General features: G+C 50.3%; 1 protein-coding gene across 1 annotated transcript in view; it reads left to right on the top strand.

Annotated features, from left to right (window-relative positions):
* LOC144798650 (uncharacterized) overlaps positions 1–16,839 on the top strand; it is a 586,698-nt gene that overhangs the window by 39,848 nt on the left and 530,011 nt on the right. Inside the window, exon 3 of the mRNA XM_078669633.1 lies at positions 261–459. Within this exon, the coding sequence (XP_078525759.1) occupies positions 261–459 (199 nt within the window). The remainder of the gene's footprint in view (positions 1–260; positions 460–16,839) is intronic.

Raw genomic sequence — 16,839 nt, 5'->3', positions numbered from 1 at the left:
CTGATTCCAAAAATCTGGAATAAACTACCTGAATCCCTCCGTAAAGAGGGTAATCTCCTCCGTTTCAGAAAAACTTTAAAAACCTTTTTGTTCAGGGATATGTTGTGCTCGGTCTAAACATGATGTTGCTCTTTTTGTCTCTGACAATCATGTAACTGTTACCTTTTTCGGTCATAAGCGCCTTGAGACCTGCCGGTGAGTTGGCGCTATAGAAGCCGGAATTAACAATAACAATAACAATAACATATTTCTCCCTCTAGGAAAATGCCCTTCATCGTGTGGCTAGCATCCCACTCTTCCAGTCAGCTTATCAGATTCTCTTCTACGCCTACACTGATGTGAAGAAAATCCACCCAGTCCTGAATTTCCTTGGTGGTGTGGCAGAAGGAAGTGCAAAAACTGTGGCAGGATTAGCAGTGATGGGTGCAGCTCCAGTGCTACAAAGAATGGAACCTCAAGGTAAATGTGTATTGCTGAAAAAAATAAATGGATCATTTACGGATTGACAGTTGTGGGTATTTTCCAAAAATTGGTGGACATCTTGTGCACCAATCCCATGGTTCCCACGCCTCATTAAGAGGTGGAGGAACCCTATTCTTTCTGAGAGGGAAGCCTTAGCTAGCTCCAGCATTCTAAACCTTTAGAGTGTCACCCATCCATCACAGTGCCACCGGTAAATGGTGTCAAAAGCCCTGCCCTATTTAGGGCAAGTCTTCCGGCACATATATTTCATATTTGCAGCTACCGTATACACCACAGAGTTTGCAAGACGATGCACTGTGTATAAACTCCCAGGACGTCAAGGACATTTCTTCTTTTATTTTTCAGAAGCAAACATTTACTTCTGGGATGTGTTTCTGTGAAACAAAGCTAACTGCAATCCTGCTTTTATGACATGGAAGCCCACTGATCAGGGCATTTTTTGCTGTACGCTTTCCTGCAGTGGTGGGGTTGCATATTTAGCAAAAATGTTATGCCACAGCGGTAGAGGTCTGATAATATGACTGACTCTTTTCAGACCCAATTTTTTAACCATTTGCCAGCCTCGAAATGAAATCTTAAATGTGGGAGATAATGTTTGCCTAACTTTTGCACCTAAAAGGACCATATCCCTTCAACTAAACCTTTGCCACAGAATGTTGGGCACTGTGTCTCTTCTTCTTCTGAAAAGTGTTCAAGTAAATTTTACTCGACGAAACACAGAGTCACAGAGAGAAAGCAAGAAAGAGACTGAGAAAGTGAGAGTGCAGGTGAGGCACTGGGAGAGACAGGAGAGAGGGATAGAGAGCAAGAGAGAGGATGAGTGAGAAAGATTAAACGAACGAGTGTTCGTCGCTGAGAGATTAAGAGAGATGGGATGATAGTGAGGGAGAATAATAAAGAGTGAGCATAAGAGACAGAGTTAGAGCATGATAGAATGAGAGTTAGAAATTAGATTTTTGGTTGAGGGACTTTGAACACTTTTCAAGCCACTACAATCCGTGTCAGAGTAAACCACAAAAAGTCACTAAACTAACCTGTGCTTAGCCCTCTTGTAGATTGACACAAAAGCAGTCAGACTTAACTTGGAAGTAATGTGTATAGTATTTATGCAGCACTTAAACACTATTAAAGTCCTATTTTTTTTCCGGGCACCAGCTTTAATGAGGAAGAAACATCTGGAGTCCCCTCACCCTCATAAATGGCTCTAACATTTTCTTCCTCCTTGACCAGGTTCCAATGGGTCTGGGGTGACAAAAAGGCTAGTGTGAAGTTCTTTGTGAGTGTGCTAAGGCAGCTACTTTAAAAAGTATGTGGGACAGGGAATAGCTCCTCCCCACACATCCTGGAAGAATGGCTCATTTTGCCAACAACTAGTCCCCTTTGTTTCACTGCCTGGAGGAATACACAAAGGCTAACTGCCATGCAAATAACAGTCATTTGACCCAAGACACAGACTGCAAGCACCAAATGGTTAGGACCAGATTATACCAACTTTCTAAAAGTGTAATTTTCAGAATTGTGACTTAAAATCTGAGATTACTATTACAATGGATTTGACATTACAATTCTTTAGACACCAAACATTACATTTCTACCTGTTCCTAAACAATTGATTGTTATCACTTATTAAATGTAATAAGGTAACCCAATGCTCTCTTATGGGAGAGGTAGGCCTCTCACAGTAGTGAAAAACAAGTTTAGGAATTTGTTTTACTACCAGGACTTGTAAAACTTAAACATACATGTCCAACTTTTTAAATACATTGCACCATGCCCCATGGTTTTTTTAGGGCCTACCTTAGTGGTGACTTATCTGTATTTAAAAGGGTGGTTTAGGCCTCCGATATTTTTTTAATTCTACTTAAGTGGGTGGCACAATATGTGCTGCAGGCACACTAGTAGTGTTTAATTTACATGCCCTGGGTACATATTGTACCACTTTACTGGTCTGTTATACGCCAACCCCAGTGCAAGCATTTTGATTAACGGTTCATGTACTCGGCCCTTTCAGATCAGCAGGGGAACAAGACAGGGGTGTCCACTGTCTCCTTTACTTTTTAATATGTATATTGAACCACTTGCACAATCTTTTAGGGATGATCCAAGAATTTCCTCTTTTGAATTCGGTGGTTGGGAAAGAAAGGTAGGGCTTTATGCCGACGATATAGTAATTTACACCAGTGATCCAGCAAATGCCTTCCCCATTGTGGTTGAGAAGGCCAAAGAATTTGGAAGTATATCGGGCTACGATATTAACGCTGAGAAGACTGAGCTTATGACGTGGAATATTGCCAATCCGGGCTTTGGGGTGGCATCCTCAATCCGTTACCTCGGAGTTAAAGTCACGCAAGACATTGACACCCTAGCAAAAGTGAATTTAGATTTGATCTTCCGAGAATGTAGGGCCCTATTGAAATCCTGGGCGGGCCTTCAACTATCAATCTTCGGGAAAGTCAATATTGTAAAAATGTCTATCCTTCCAAAATTGACTTTTATTTTCAATTCTATCCCCTTGGCTTTTGATTCCAAGCAACTTCTTAAGTGCCAGCAAGAAATCAATTCTTTTATTTGGGGCAATAAAGCTACTAGGTTGGCTTGAAAAAATTAAGGAGGAGGAGGGAAAAAGGTGGGCTGGCCCTCCCAGATTTGCAGTACTATTCTTGGGCATTCCAGCTCTCTCACTCAAGAATGCTCTTGAAGGCACCAGATCTTTCTTCAAATGGGAGACTGTTTAAAGCAATGCTGGTAGGGGCAAACCTCCCGCTAGATGGGTTTCTATTTAAGTTTGGAGACCGAAAGTTCTTCAAAAAGGTGAGGCTCAAGATTCTTTCAACATTATTGAAGTTGTGGGTGCAAATTAAACGTAGAGTGGGGCTTGCATACTTTTCTAATTATGCTCATATATGGGACTCTCCTGGGCTCCCATTATGTTTACAAGACACCCTGGCTACTCCTCTAATTACAGCTGGATTCTCAAAATGGGGTGAATTGATATCTGGAGGTATCTTGATAGAGTGGGAGGAGCTTAGGGAGAAAGTAGGGCCGACTATGTCAAGATTTAAGTATATACTAATTAGTAGTTGGGCCAGAGAATTAATTAGGAAAATTCCTAACATCGGGAGATTTAGCCCCCTAGAACAACATCTTGTAGAAAAACAGGCAGGAGGTAAGGAGGTGGCCTTTTGGTATTGGTCCATATTGGAAGAGATAGATGGGGATTTCAAGCTGCCAATGGAGCTATGGGGGAGTGAAATCGTGTCAGCAGATGAGGACTTGTGGATTAAATCTTTTTCTCTTCTGTACAAATTAGCTAAACCTGCTTGGCTTAGACGAAACCATCTGTTTACTTTACACCGTGCGTATCTCTCCCCTTTACGCCTATCTAAATATCAGGACGGGAAATGCTGTAATAAATGCCAACTACCAGCAGCCTCAGATACTCATGTGTTTTGGGAATGCCCCCACATATCTGTTTTTGGAAGGAGATCAAAACCACTCTAGATTTAATTCTCAAGACCAACATTTCTTTAACACTACAGTCTGTTATTTTTGGGTTTGATCAGAACATCATCGCGGTCCTTTCTATTTTATGCTATTTTATTGGCAAGACGGCAGATATGTATGCACTGGGTGGATACCATCCCTCCCAACCACTCCGCTTGGCTAACCTCACTCTATGAGACATCTAAGACAGATTTGGAAAGAACTTGCATTGTCCAGAGCCTCACATTTTGAAAACTTTTGAAAGATTGGAAGTAACGCTTTCTTCGTCTCCTTGGGGTTCCCCCCCCCCCCCCCCCCAAAGATCCGATGATTATGCCCATCTACTCCATGGTTCAGTATATATATTGGTCTGCCCCAACTTCGCTATTCATATACTGGCCCTACAGGCATGAAGTTGCCTAGAGGAGCGTTAATAGGTGTATTGTATCTCCCATCTACTCGTAATAACTTCTGCCTGGATTGTGTAGCGGCTCAATCCCCAGGGCCTTGCTCCTAATGGCAGTGAAGTGGTTGGGTTGTCTTACTTGCACCTAAGGAACGTGTGTCGGGCAGATGAGGATTAAAAAAAAAAAACCAAGTACACATCTGTTTCCTAAGGCAGCTTTGAAGTTCAGGGGTCCAAATATGTTGATATCCATCTTCTCACAGGGGGTGCCGAACACAGGCAAGGGATTCAAGGGAGCAGGCAGCTTTTTCCCTGATTTCCCACAGTCTTGGCAGGTTGGACATGACCTACAGAATGCATCTGAGCCTGTCTTCATCCAAGGCCAATAAAAGTTTATGACTCAGCGCCCGACATCGCCATCGCCATCCCGGACGGCTACAAGATCATCCGGAGGGACCGCGTCAACCAGACAGGAGGAGGCATCGCCATCATCCACAGGAACTCCATCCGCATCACGACCAACACCGACGACAACCTCGCACCCGCCGAACACCTGCACTTCCAGATCCACGTCAACCCCAAGACCACCCTCAGAGGCACCCTCATCTACAGACCCCCGGGACAACGCGCACAATTCAGCGAGGACATCGCCGACTTCGTCAGCCCGCTCGCCCTCCCCTCAACCGACTACATCCTCCTCGGAGACCTCAACTTCCACCTGGAGAACAACAACGACCACAACACCACCACCCTGCTGGACAACCTCGCCAACCTCGGACTCAAGCAACTGGTGACCACCCCCACCCACTACGCCGGACACACACTCGACCCGATCTTCTCTTCCAGCAAGGACATCGCCTTCAGCCACGCCACGGGACTCCAATGGACGGACCACAGCTGCGTCCACTTCAGCTACAGAAGGACCACGCTCCACCATCTCCAGCAACAGGCTCCCCGCAGAAGCTGGAACAAGATCACTGCAGACCAGCTCACTACTTCCCTGAGCAAGAACCCTCCCACCAGCACAACGAACCCCAGCCAAGCGGCCACCAACCTCACGAAATGGATCAGCGACTGCGCAGACGACCTCGCCCCTCTGAAAACCCAGCCGAGCAGACCCGGCAGCAAGAAAGCCCCATGGTTTAACGACGAACTCAAGAGCTCCAAGAAGAACTGCAGAGCACTCGAGAAAACCTGGCGCAGAGACCCAACACCGGACAACATGACTGCCCTCAAGCTCGCCACCCGAAAACACCACCAGCTGATCCGCGCCACCAAGAAAACCGCATTCAAGGAACGACTGGACAACAACGCACACAACTGCAAGGAACTCTTCAACATCGTGAAAGAGCTCTCCAACCCCAACGCCGGAAACAACGACATCACCCCTTCGCAAGACCTCTGCAACTCCCTCGCCTCCTACTTCCACAACAAGATCGCGGACATACACAACAGCTTCAGCACTCAACCAACGCACGCCACGACCGAACCACCGCCCCCCACCGCCACCCTCCGCGCCTGGACCCCGATCAGCACCGAAGACACCATCCGCACGATGAACTCCATCCACTCCGGATCTCCAACAGACCCCTGCCCTCACCACGTCTTCAACAAGGCCGACGCTGTCATCGCACTCCACCTGCGGGACATCATCAACACCTCCTTCGACAGCGCCACCTTCCCGGAGAGCTGGAAGCACGCCGAACTCAGCGCTCTACTCAAGAAACCATCAGCAGACCCTACCGACCTCAAGAACTACCGCCCCATCTCGCTGCTCCCGTTTCCAGCCAAAGTCATCGAGAAGACCGTCAACAAGCAACTGGCCGCCTTCCTCGAGACAAACGGCTCCCTCGACCTCTCGCAGTCTGGCTTCCGGGCCAACCACAGCACCGAGACCGCCCTGATCGCAGCTACAGATGACATCCGAGCCCTGCTCGACAACGGAGACACAGCGGCCCTCATCCTCCTGGACCTCTCCGCGGCCTTCGACACTGTCTGCCACCGCACCCTAGTACAGCGCCTCAGCAACGTCGGAATCCAGGAGAAGGCACTGGAGTGGATCACCTCCTTCCTCGCCGGAAGGACACAGAGAGTCCGCCTCCCCCCGTTCAGATCGGAAGCCACCGAAGTCATTTGCGGCGTCCCTCAAGGCTCCTCGCTCATGCCAATTCTCTTCAACGTCTACATGAGCCCCCTCGCAGCCATCGCACGCCAGCACAACCTGAACATCATCTCCTACGCAGACGACACCCAGCTGATCCTCTCCCTCACCAACGACCCCGCCACCGCCAGAGCCAACCTGCACGAAGGGATGACAGACGTAGCCAAATGGATGTTGAACAGCCGCCTGAAACTGAACTCGGACAAGACGGAAGTCCTCATCCTGGGATCCTCACCCTCCGCCTGGGACGACTCCTGGTGGCCCCCCGCCCTGGGCAGCGCACCCAAACCAACTGACCATGCACGCAACCTGGGCTTCATCCTGGACTCCTCCCTCACCATGACCAGACAAGTCAACGCCGTCTCCTCGTCGTGCTTCAACATCCTGCGAATGCTACGCAAGATCTTCCGATGGATCCCCACCGAAACCAGGAAGACGGTCACCCAGGCCCTCGTCACCAGCCGGCTGGACTACGGCAACTCCCTCTACGCCGGCACCACCGCCAAACTCCAGAAGAGACTCCAGCGGATCCAGAACACCTCAGCACGACTCATCCTGGACATCCCCCGCCGCAGCCACATCTCCGGACACCTGAGAGACCTGCACTGGCTCCCGGTCAACAAGAGAATCACCTTCCGGCTCCTCACCCACGCACACAAAGCCCTACACAACCAAGGACCAGGATACCTCAACAGCCACCTCAACTTCTACGCTCCCACGCGCCAGCTTCGATCGACCAGCCACGCCCTCGCCGCCGTCCCCCGCATCCGAAGAGCCACCACAGGAGGAAGGGCCTTCTCCTACCTGGCCGACAAGACTTGGAACTCCCTCCCGACCCACCTCCTCCTGACCCAGGACCACCTCGCCTTCAGGAAGCAGCTCAAGACCTGGCTGTTCGAGCAGTAGCGGACCCCCCCCCCCCAGCGCCTTGAGACCCTCCGGGTGAGTAGTGCGCTATACAAATGTTCTGATTGATTGATTGATTGCCAGGCAATGGACGTGTCCTGCCCCAGATATCCTGCCAGGGGTATATCATGACCAACATCCAATAGGAAGTCTCTGTAGTTTTGGGGGACCACCAACAAACGAGTTGCCCCGGAACCTTAGGCTCACTACACAGGAGGTTATTCTCGCAATAGAGAAGGTGATCTCCAGAGGAGCCACCAGCTGCCTGAGCCTCAGCTTGCTGCCTCAAGCACTCTAGAGTTGGAGTGTGAGAAGTTGGCCTGATATATGATGTTTCCAATTCTGGAACCACCTTGTATCAGTCCAAGCTATCCCTTATGGTGTCTGGTTGTAAGTCAACCTTGTAGACAAGCTATCTTAATGGTAGAATAGACTAAGCAGCCTTGAAGGCTTAACTCAAGAGGTCATGTTAAGCGAGCTGTTTCACCAATCACAGTCCTGTAATATCAAATGAAAGGACACCACACAAGTATATATTATAAAAATATATGTGTTTATTCTTAAAATAATCCCCAGTACTCTTTATGAACAAAGGGGCACAAGCGTTAAATCAAAAGCACAGTATAACATACAAAGTTGCACAATTATGGATGAGGGCGGGGGGCCACTCAGACCATATACTAAGAAAGTGGTATAAGAGATACCAATCGAACAGTGGTTAGGCCTAGGGCCTAGGGAATCGCTGGGAGCAGTCAGGACAAGCAATGCTGAAGTCGGGAAAAGCCTGCGGGATTCGGGTGCAGTGCTTAAAGCACACGCATGCACCAATGCAAGTCAATGGTGCGTAAAAGTTACACAAATAGAGTTTTAGGACACTTCCGCTGAACCTAGAAGAACAAAACTTTAGACACAGACCCTAGAGGTGTGTACCAGTGTGGGAACACCGGCGTTGCAATGTTACCCCACCCACAGGAAGCGGGTGCATAGGGTCGAAGTGGCGTCGGGTTTCGTCGTGCAGGTTCTGGGTGCTTGAAGCTGAAGAGGCTGCAGGCGATGTGAAGGAGAAGTGTCCGGTGTGATCCAAGGGTGGATCAGAATCGAAAAGTACCTGAAAGCAGAGGGGACAGAGTCTGGGTCACTCAGCAGTGACCAGGGTGGAACCAGGACGGAACCAGGCAATGTCGGGCGCAATCAGGTGGTTGTCGAGGAGCTTCTCTCCTAAGAAGCAGAAGGGCCCCACGCAGCACTCGTCGAGTGTAGAGGGGTGAACTTCGGTGCAAGAGTGGCTCAGGGTTGGGGCTTCTCAAACCCCGGTGTACAGCTTCGAGGGTCACTCGTGGGCTGCACGGTCAGCGTCTCATGGTCTCTTCAAGATGGCGTGCCCCACGCTTCCGGTCACCTCCACGGGTCTCAGCTCTGCAGGGACTGTGGATCGGGCTGTAAGAAGGCAGGCAAGCTTGATCTCGTCGATCTCTGTCGCTCGAGTTCCGGCGGGAACTGCAACAAAGCAGACGTCGAGGTGCTGGATGGTGCCTGTTTGCACAGGGTGGTCACTCCTTGACCACAAGGGAGATTCTTCAGTCTTCTACGTTGAGTAGGATGTTGAAGGGTCCAGAGTTTCGTTTCTTATGTTTCATCAGGATAATCTGAAGTGCATTGGCACTGCTCCCATTCTTATACCAATCTAGGGGGCTGGATTACCTGGTAGGTCCCCTCCTATGGGTGGGACTCAGGAAGGGGGTGGGTACACCCCTTTCCTTTGATCCAGGCCGCGCTGGGACGGGGGCTGGTGTGCCCCAGAACCGGTTTGGACGGATTATGCAAGGGGCAGCCTTGTGCTCCCCATGCAGTGTCTGGTTTCTTTCAAAACTCCCTGCTACAATCCACTATCTCCTGTCTGGGGTGGTGTGACACCTCCCTGCGACAGGAAACCCTTTGTCCAGGCCCCCTTGGCTGAATTTCGGTCAGCTACAGGGGGTCAGACCCGTGTCTGTGGCAGAAGCATCCATTTAGTGGATCTGAGGCTCTTTTAAAAATCAACCGCATTTCAGTAAAGTAACATGTCTTCTCCCTCTAGAGGGGTGGAATGCTATCCCTGTCGCCAGAACTGGCGAGGGGATAGTATTCCAAATCGTATGACACCTTACACGACATGTTTTGTTAAAGCCAAACCAAAGTTGCTATATAACCGCGAGGATTATAATGCACTTAAGAGTATATGGTATGGCATTATCCTGGAACAGCTTAGGGAGTTGTTCCCGACAGCTGCAGACAGGCTCAGCTCATGCTAGAGCTCCATCTCACATTAAACCACGCACTCTGCCTCCAGGATTGATAAGGCCTTCCATAGGAGTGACTCACAGGTTTATATGTGTCCAGATATAGGTTTAGATATAGGTATACTTTATCTAAGCAAGAGGTGATTACACCATCTTGCCCCAGCTGAGTGATCAGCCAGTTGTGTCAATTTAAGAACCAGCCAGGGGTGGCAAAAGATATGCTGCAGCCCCTGGTAGGCCTTGGTGGCACCTATGCCCTGAGCACCTATAGTGCATGGTACAGGGGCTGACAAGGTGTCCATTTCCAATTGTGGTATGTACCTATAGCACATGTATTACTAATTTAGAGAGAGAACAGCAGGCTGGGGGTCTGATTAGCAGGCCCACAGCCTCAGTAAGTCGAAAACCAGTGAAGCAACAAGCAAAAATTTGGGGTGACCATAGGATAGCAGACCCTACTCTCCTACACAACCCCCCCCCCCCAAACGCAGGTACATTAAACTTAACCATGACCAGATAAGTCTTCATGTTCTAAGTGGTAGTACCTGGAGAGACCATCTGCATTACCATGGTCAGTCCCTGGGCGGTGCTCCACTGTTAAGTCCATCCCCTGTAGGGAAATGGACCACCTGAGCAGTTTGGGATTTTCACCCTTCATCTGATTTAGCCACAAGAGGGGCTTATGGTCTATCTGAAATAGGAAGTGAGTTCCAAACAAGTATGGCCTCAACTTCTTCAGGGCCCAAACCACAGCAAAGGCCTCCCTCTCAATAGCTGACCAACGTTTCCCCCTGGGGGTCAGCCTTCTGCTAATAAAAGCAATGGGCTGGTCTTGACCATCTTGATTAAGTTGTGAAAGCACAGCTCCCACCCCCAACTCAGAAGCATCTGTCTGTACAATGAACTGTTTGGAGTAGTCAGGACTCTTCAGGATAGGTGCAGAGCACATGGCCTTCTTCAGGTCATCAAATTCCTTTTGGCAGCTAACTGTCCACTGAACCTTTTTGGGCATCTTCTTGTATGTCAAGTCATTTAATGGTGTCACAATGGACCCATAGTTTTTCACAAACTTTCTGTAATACCCAGTCAGGCCCAAGAAGGCTCTGACTTGTGTCTGGGTAGTTGGAGGAGCCCAGTCCTGTATGGTCTGGATCTTGCTCTCCAGTGGCTGAACCTGACCCCCACCTACTAGGTGGCCCAGTTACACAACCTTGCTCTGCCCTATCTGGCACTTGGCAGCCTTGATAGTCAGGCCTGCCTTTTGCAGGGCCTCCAGAACCTTCTTCAGGTGGATCAGGTGATCCTCCCAGGTGGAGCTAAAGACAGAAATATCATCTAGATATGCTGCACAAAAGTCATCCAGCCCAGCAAGGACTTGATTCACCAACCTTTGGAAGGTGGCAGGTGCATTCTTCAAACCAAAGGGCATTACCACAAACTGATAATGTCCACTAGGGGTAGAGAATGCTGTCTTGGCTTTTGACTCTTCAGCTACTCTGATCTGCCAGTAACCAGCTGTCAAATCAAATGTGCTCAGAAACTTGGCAGAAGCCAATTTATCAATGAGCTCATCTGCTCTTGGAATGGGATGTGCATCTGTCCTAGTGACAGCATTTTTTTTATTTTTTTTTTTTATTGCAGATTCACTGTAAATCGGTGACTAACACTCAGATATTTCTGACGTGAGACACACGTAGTGCCTCACCCTATTGTAATGTGGACACACGGCCATTCAGCCCACATCCCGGAGGTTGGGCGGCAAAGTTTGATAAGGTGTCATTGACATGCCCCCCATACATTTCTGAGCAATCAAAGAGCATTCCAAGCCTCTGCTTTTTTCGTGAACTAAACTCCCCCCTCCCCCCCTTAAACAGCAAGAAAACACGTTTTAACCTTCCTTCAGATTATGAACCTAGAACCGTGCAGCAGCTGCCCCTTCCCACCCGCTCCCCCTGTCACCCACGCCACTAGCACCCTACATTGTTCCACGTGACAAGTCTCCCTTGCCCCCTGCCGGCCCATTAACACAATAATGAATTGCAGCTTGTCAATGTTGATGTCCTGTGTACCCCAGTGGCCCATCCCGCTCCCGGCAAAGAAGGCCCACCCTCACAACCCCCATCCAACCCGTGGTATTGTCTCCATTTGGACCAAACTCTGCGGAATTTTTTGGGACAGCCCCTGGCTTTATAAGTCACCCTTTCAGCTGCCATGTAGAGGTCCAGCCCTCTCCTCCATTCCTCAAGGGTCGGTGAGTCCGGCGCCCCCCAGTGTTTTGCGATGTCTCTTTTCGCCACCACCAATGCTAGGACCAGGAAAATGAGGAGGGGGCGCGTCAGATCTACCTCATTGGTCATGCCCAATTGCGCTAACTTGGGGTCTTGTAAGATCGAGGCCTCTAGGACCTCCTCCAGTTCTTTGAATATCTGGGTCCAATATGTTTGTATAACACTACAGGACCATATCGTGTGAAAGAAGTCGCCCACCTGGCCATGACACCTAAGACACCCTGGATCCTCTATTTTCCCCATTCTACAAAGCCGTTGTCTGTCGTAGTAAGTTCTATGGAGTACATTGAACTGAATCAGACGTAACCGGGACTTGACCGCCACCTCCCGGGGATGCATCAGAATCGTGTCCCAGTCCAAATCCTCCATCATTCCCACATCTGCCTCCCAAGTAGCCCTCAACTTTGCTAAGTCCCCCAACATATGGTTGGTTAGTGTTTTATATGTCAGGGAGACCGCCTTTTCCGACATCTGTTCCTGAAGGAGCCGCCCTTCCAGAGGGGCGTACTCGGGAATGTCTGTGAGTGAAATGTGTTGGGCATTCCATGCGTGGCGTAGTTGTATATATTTAAAGTGTTGCGTGTTATGGAGCCCAAATTCCGACTTAAGTACCTGGAACGATTTGAGCTCTCCCCTGGCAATTACGTCCCCTAACGTGGAAATGCCTATGTCGTCCCATCTCTGAAAGCCCCGTAATTTGTTGAGTTCCACTAGCCACTGGCAGTGCCACAGTGGAGTCTGTCGTGTAGGCCTTTTATCCCATCCCATACGACGGTTGGCCTTCGTCCAGGCAGCTATAGTTAAGGCTGTCGCCGGGAGGAGTGAGGTGCTACGAGAGGGTCCATATAGATATGAGAGTAAGTGTTTGGGTGACATTTTCGCTCTTTCCAGAGCGTAGGTTGGGTGATCAGCTGGGGCATGGAGCCAATCATTTATCGGTATGAGATGTTCAGCCCAATAGTAAGCCTCTAGATTGGGAAGTGAGATCCCCCCACTGTATTGATGCCTCTGTAGCGTCGACAGGGCCACCCTAGCATGCTTGCCCAGCCAGAGGAAGGAGCGCATGTCCGCATGGATCCTACGGAAGACCGCTGCCGGTAACGGGTAATATTCATTTTGCAGAGCATATAGGTATTTCGGCAGTGTGACCATTTTAAACATGGCTGCCCTGCCTAGGAGTGTCAACGGGAGCTGCCTCCACCGATTCATATCCGCCACCGCCGCAAGTATGATCCGTTCTAAATTCCTACTGAAGGAAAGAGGCTCATCCGCAGTTATATAGATCCCGAGATATTGGAAACCCTCCGAGGTTGTCTGGAGAGCGGCAGGTATAGGGCCCCAGTGGTTCAGGCCCCTCGGGTCGTAGAGTACCGATTTATGCCACTTTATTTTGTGTCCCGTCATATTACCATAGCGTTCTATTTCTCGGAAGAGCTCCGGGATCGAGGTATCCGGCTTGGTGACGTAAAGCAGAACATCGTCTGCGTATAATGAGTTTTTTTCAGACTGCGGGTCCGTGGCACTGCTCATAAAGCAGTGAATTGCCACATTATGCCGCACCCTGGCGGCAAGCACCTCTATCGTAAGGGTAAACAAGAGGGGGGACAGGGGGCATCCTTGTCGAGTGCCTCTCTGAATCTGGAACTCGCGTGATACCGTCCCGTTCACCCGTACCCTGGCTTTCGGGGCAGTGTAGAGGAGTCGCACCCATTGGATGAAATTCGGCCCAAAGCCAAACCGACTTAGAACTGCAAAGAGGAAGGGCCAATGTACTGCGTCAAACGCCTTTTCAGCGTCCAGGGAAAGGAACCAGTGAGGGTCACTACGGCCTCTGACTTCCTGGAGCCAATTATGGGTCCGTCTGAGATTCAATTTAGTGGCTCTGTCAGGTAAGAAACCCGACTGGTCCATATGTACCAGACCAGTAATAACTGTTCTCAGGCGGGCTGCCAAGATGGTGGCTAGGACCTTCACCTCCGTGTTCAGGAGGGAAATGGGTCGGTATGAGGCGCATTCATCCCGAGGTCTGCCGTCTTTATATATCGGGACAATGGTGGCCCTAGTTAAGTCTGGGGGGAGTTCTCCTTCTCCAAGGGCACCAACAAAGAGGCTCTTAAGGTGCCTCGTTAGTAGGTCCGCCGTACGCTTAAAGAATTCCGCCGGGAAACCGTTGGGGCCCGGGGTTTTCCCTGGCATCACTCTAGCGAGAGCCTCAGTAATGTCATCCACCGAAATGTCCGCCTCCAGGGCGTCCATGGATTCGGGTGGCAGGGTCGGTAGGAGCGTTCCATCGAGATACCGGAGCGCCTCTTCTGGAGTTGCAAGGTCGCGGGCTGCATAGAATGCCTCGAAATGTGTAGCGAAAGTTTCGGCTATCTCTGTTGACCTTGTCACCCCCAATGGTTCTAACACTATCTATCCATCTCTCCGCACTTTCTTTCCTGCTAAGCAATGCCAGTAGCTTCCCTGACTTGTGCCCCACGTCATATAACCTGTGTAGCGTGGCGAGGGATTGGGTCTTTGCTTCGTCAGTCACTAGTTCCCTGTATTGTTTCTGTACGTCTAGAAGCCTCCTAAGGGTCTCGGTGTTTGCCCGCGCCAAGTGGTCTCTTTCCCTCTCTAGAATGTCCTGTTCCAATGCGGCCACGTCAACCTGGAATTTCCGTCTTTCCTCACCTAACCTGGCGTTTATCCTATCCCTAATTACCGGCTTCATGGCTTCCCATAGGGTAACGCTGGAATCCACCGTGCCCATGTTTTCGGCCAGGTATACCTTAATGTCGGCCCGTATGCCTCTGAGTATGTTCGTGTTCTGTAAGTCCCATGCCGCCAGGCGCCACGATCCAGGATGCCTACCCTGGGCCTGTCCCACCCCAACGTACAGTGGAGAGTGATCCGATATACCCCAGGTTCTGTATTCTGCAATGTCGTCCGCTTTCAGGTATTGACGGGACATAAAGACGTAGTCAAGTCTCGAAAACACCCCATGTGCCCCAGAGTAGTATGAGTACGCCTGTTGTGTTGGGTGGAGCCACCGCCAGACGTCCGTGAGACCTATGGCTGACATCTTGCTGCAGAGTGTAGTTTGGTGTCCGCTCCTAGCCACATCACCAGTTCTGTCGCTACCAGTGTGCATGACATCGTTGAAGTCCCCTCCCACTATTTGTACCGTATCAGAGGTTTCTAGGAGTATATGTGTAAGCGCCGTGAGTGTACGGGGTTGTAGTTTGGGCGGTGCATAGACCGAGATAAGCGTAAAGGTACGTCTGTTCCAGGTACCCTGCACTCCCGCTTAAGTTCCCTGGGAGTCTAGCCATGTGCGTGTGACGCAGAATGGGGATGATTTTTTAGCTATGACTGCCACCCCTCTAGAGTCCGAAGTGTATCCCGCATGCGCTAACACCCTGTGCCTCCCCCGCGCGATAAAAGCACACTGAGTGCCCTTGAGGTGCGTTTCTTGCAAAAAAGTGAAGTCTGGGTCCACCCTTTTAATGTAGGCATTCACTAGGCCTCTTTTGATTTTGGAGCCCAGCCCATTGACATTCCACGTCAGGATGCTCAATCTCCTATCTCCCCCTTGTGGAGTGACTACGGTGCTCGCCATTGGAACGCATGGGATCTACCATCGCCTGGACCCCGGCATGTATAGGTGAAGCGTGTGTTCAGTGTGTGCTGCTGGCTGCGTTCAATGAATACGTGTTTCCCCCAACTTTCCCCCCCCTGGACCCTCGTCCCAACAAACAAGAGAACTCCCTTTCTTCCCCCCATCTCCACCTCCCTCCCCTTCCAGTACTGTCTCTATACAGGACATAACTTTCCGCAGGAGTAGGCCTGTCGCCCACCCACAGACACCCTCCCTGTCAAGTACCCAGGGAACAAAGAGTCAAATAACTATTAAACTTGTGTAACAAAGAAGCGTGTCAACTTGCGTGCGCTCCACTCCTCTGGCCAGATGCCAATCCCACGACCCGTATACAGCATTGTTCAAAGGACGTGGCAGATAGGGGACGTCTGCGCCTCACTATTGGCAATCAATGTTTCGTGTCCCTGTGGTTCACGATTTAGAGTCCTGTGTCTCCGATTCCGGTGCGCTGAATTGTCCAGAGATGTCCTGTTCCATCACACAAATCTCCTCCACAAGCGGATGCACGGCTAAGCTTCCTCCCCCTAGGTCCTCTTCTGCAGACGTGTGGCCTGTCAGGTCGTCCTCCTCGCCGTCCTCCGATCGGGCGTGTGATCGTAGCCTCGCAGATAGGGAGTCTGTCCTGGCCGTCCCCACCGGCGAGGCTGAGCGTCCTTTTCGCGTGGGTCCCACATCCCGGCCATGGTAGGGCGTCGCCTGGAACTGTCTCCTCGACTTCCTCGCAATTCTCTGTCTTTGCGCCTTAGGAAGGTCCCATTGGGCTGCGCCATGTTGGGATCTCTCTGATACGTCTCTGCTGGCTCTTTCCCTGCTGTTCAGAATCGGGCGTTCCTCCAGCCATTGCCATGCGTCTTCTGGGTGAGTGAAGAAAAGCGACTTGTCTTTATAGATCACCTTGAGCTTGGCTGGGAAAAGGAGCATATATGTGATCCGTAGATCTCTGAGCTTCGCTTTGACGGAGTCGAAGGCGCGGCGTTGTTTTTGCACCTCCTGGCTGTAGTCCGGGAAGACCATAATATGAGCGTTTTCCAATCGTATCTCTCCCATCTTTCTTGCCTCCCTGAGGATGAGGTCCCTGTCGGCGAAGTTAAGAAAGCGTGCAATGACTGGTCGTGGTCGAGCTCCCTCCGGAGGTTTCGCCAGAAGAGCCCTATGCGCCCTCTCAATGATGAAGCAGGGGGAGAATTGCA

Source organism: Lissotriton helveticus, chromosome 12 (assembly GCF_964261635.1).
Source record: "Lissotriton helveticus chromosome 12, aLisHel1.1, whole genome shotgun sequence".
Classification (NCBI taxonomy): domain Eukaryota; kingdom Metazoa; phylum Chordata; class Amphibia; order Caudata; family Salamandridae; genus Lissotriton; species Lissotriton helveticus.
The sequence above is the reverse complement of the archived record's forward strand: the minus strand, read 5'-3'. Positions and strand labels throughout refer to the sequence as shown.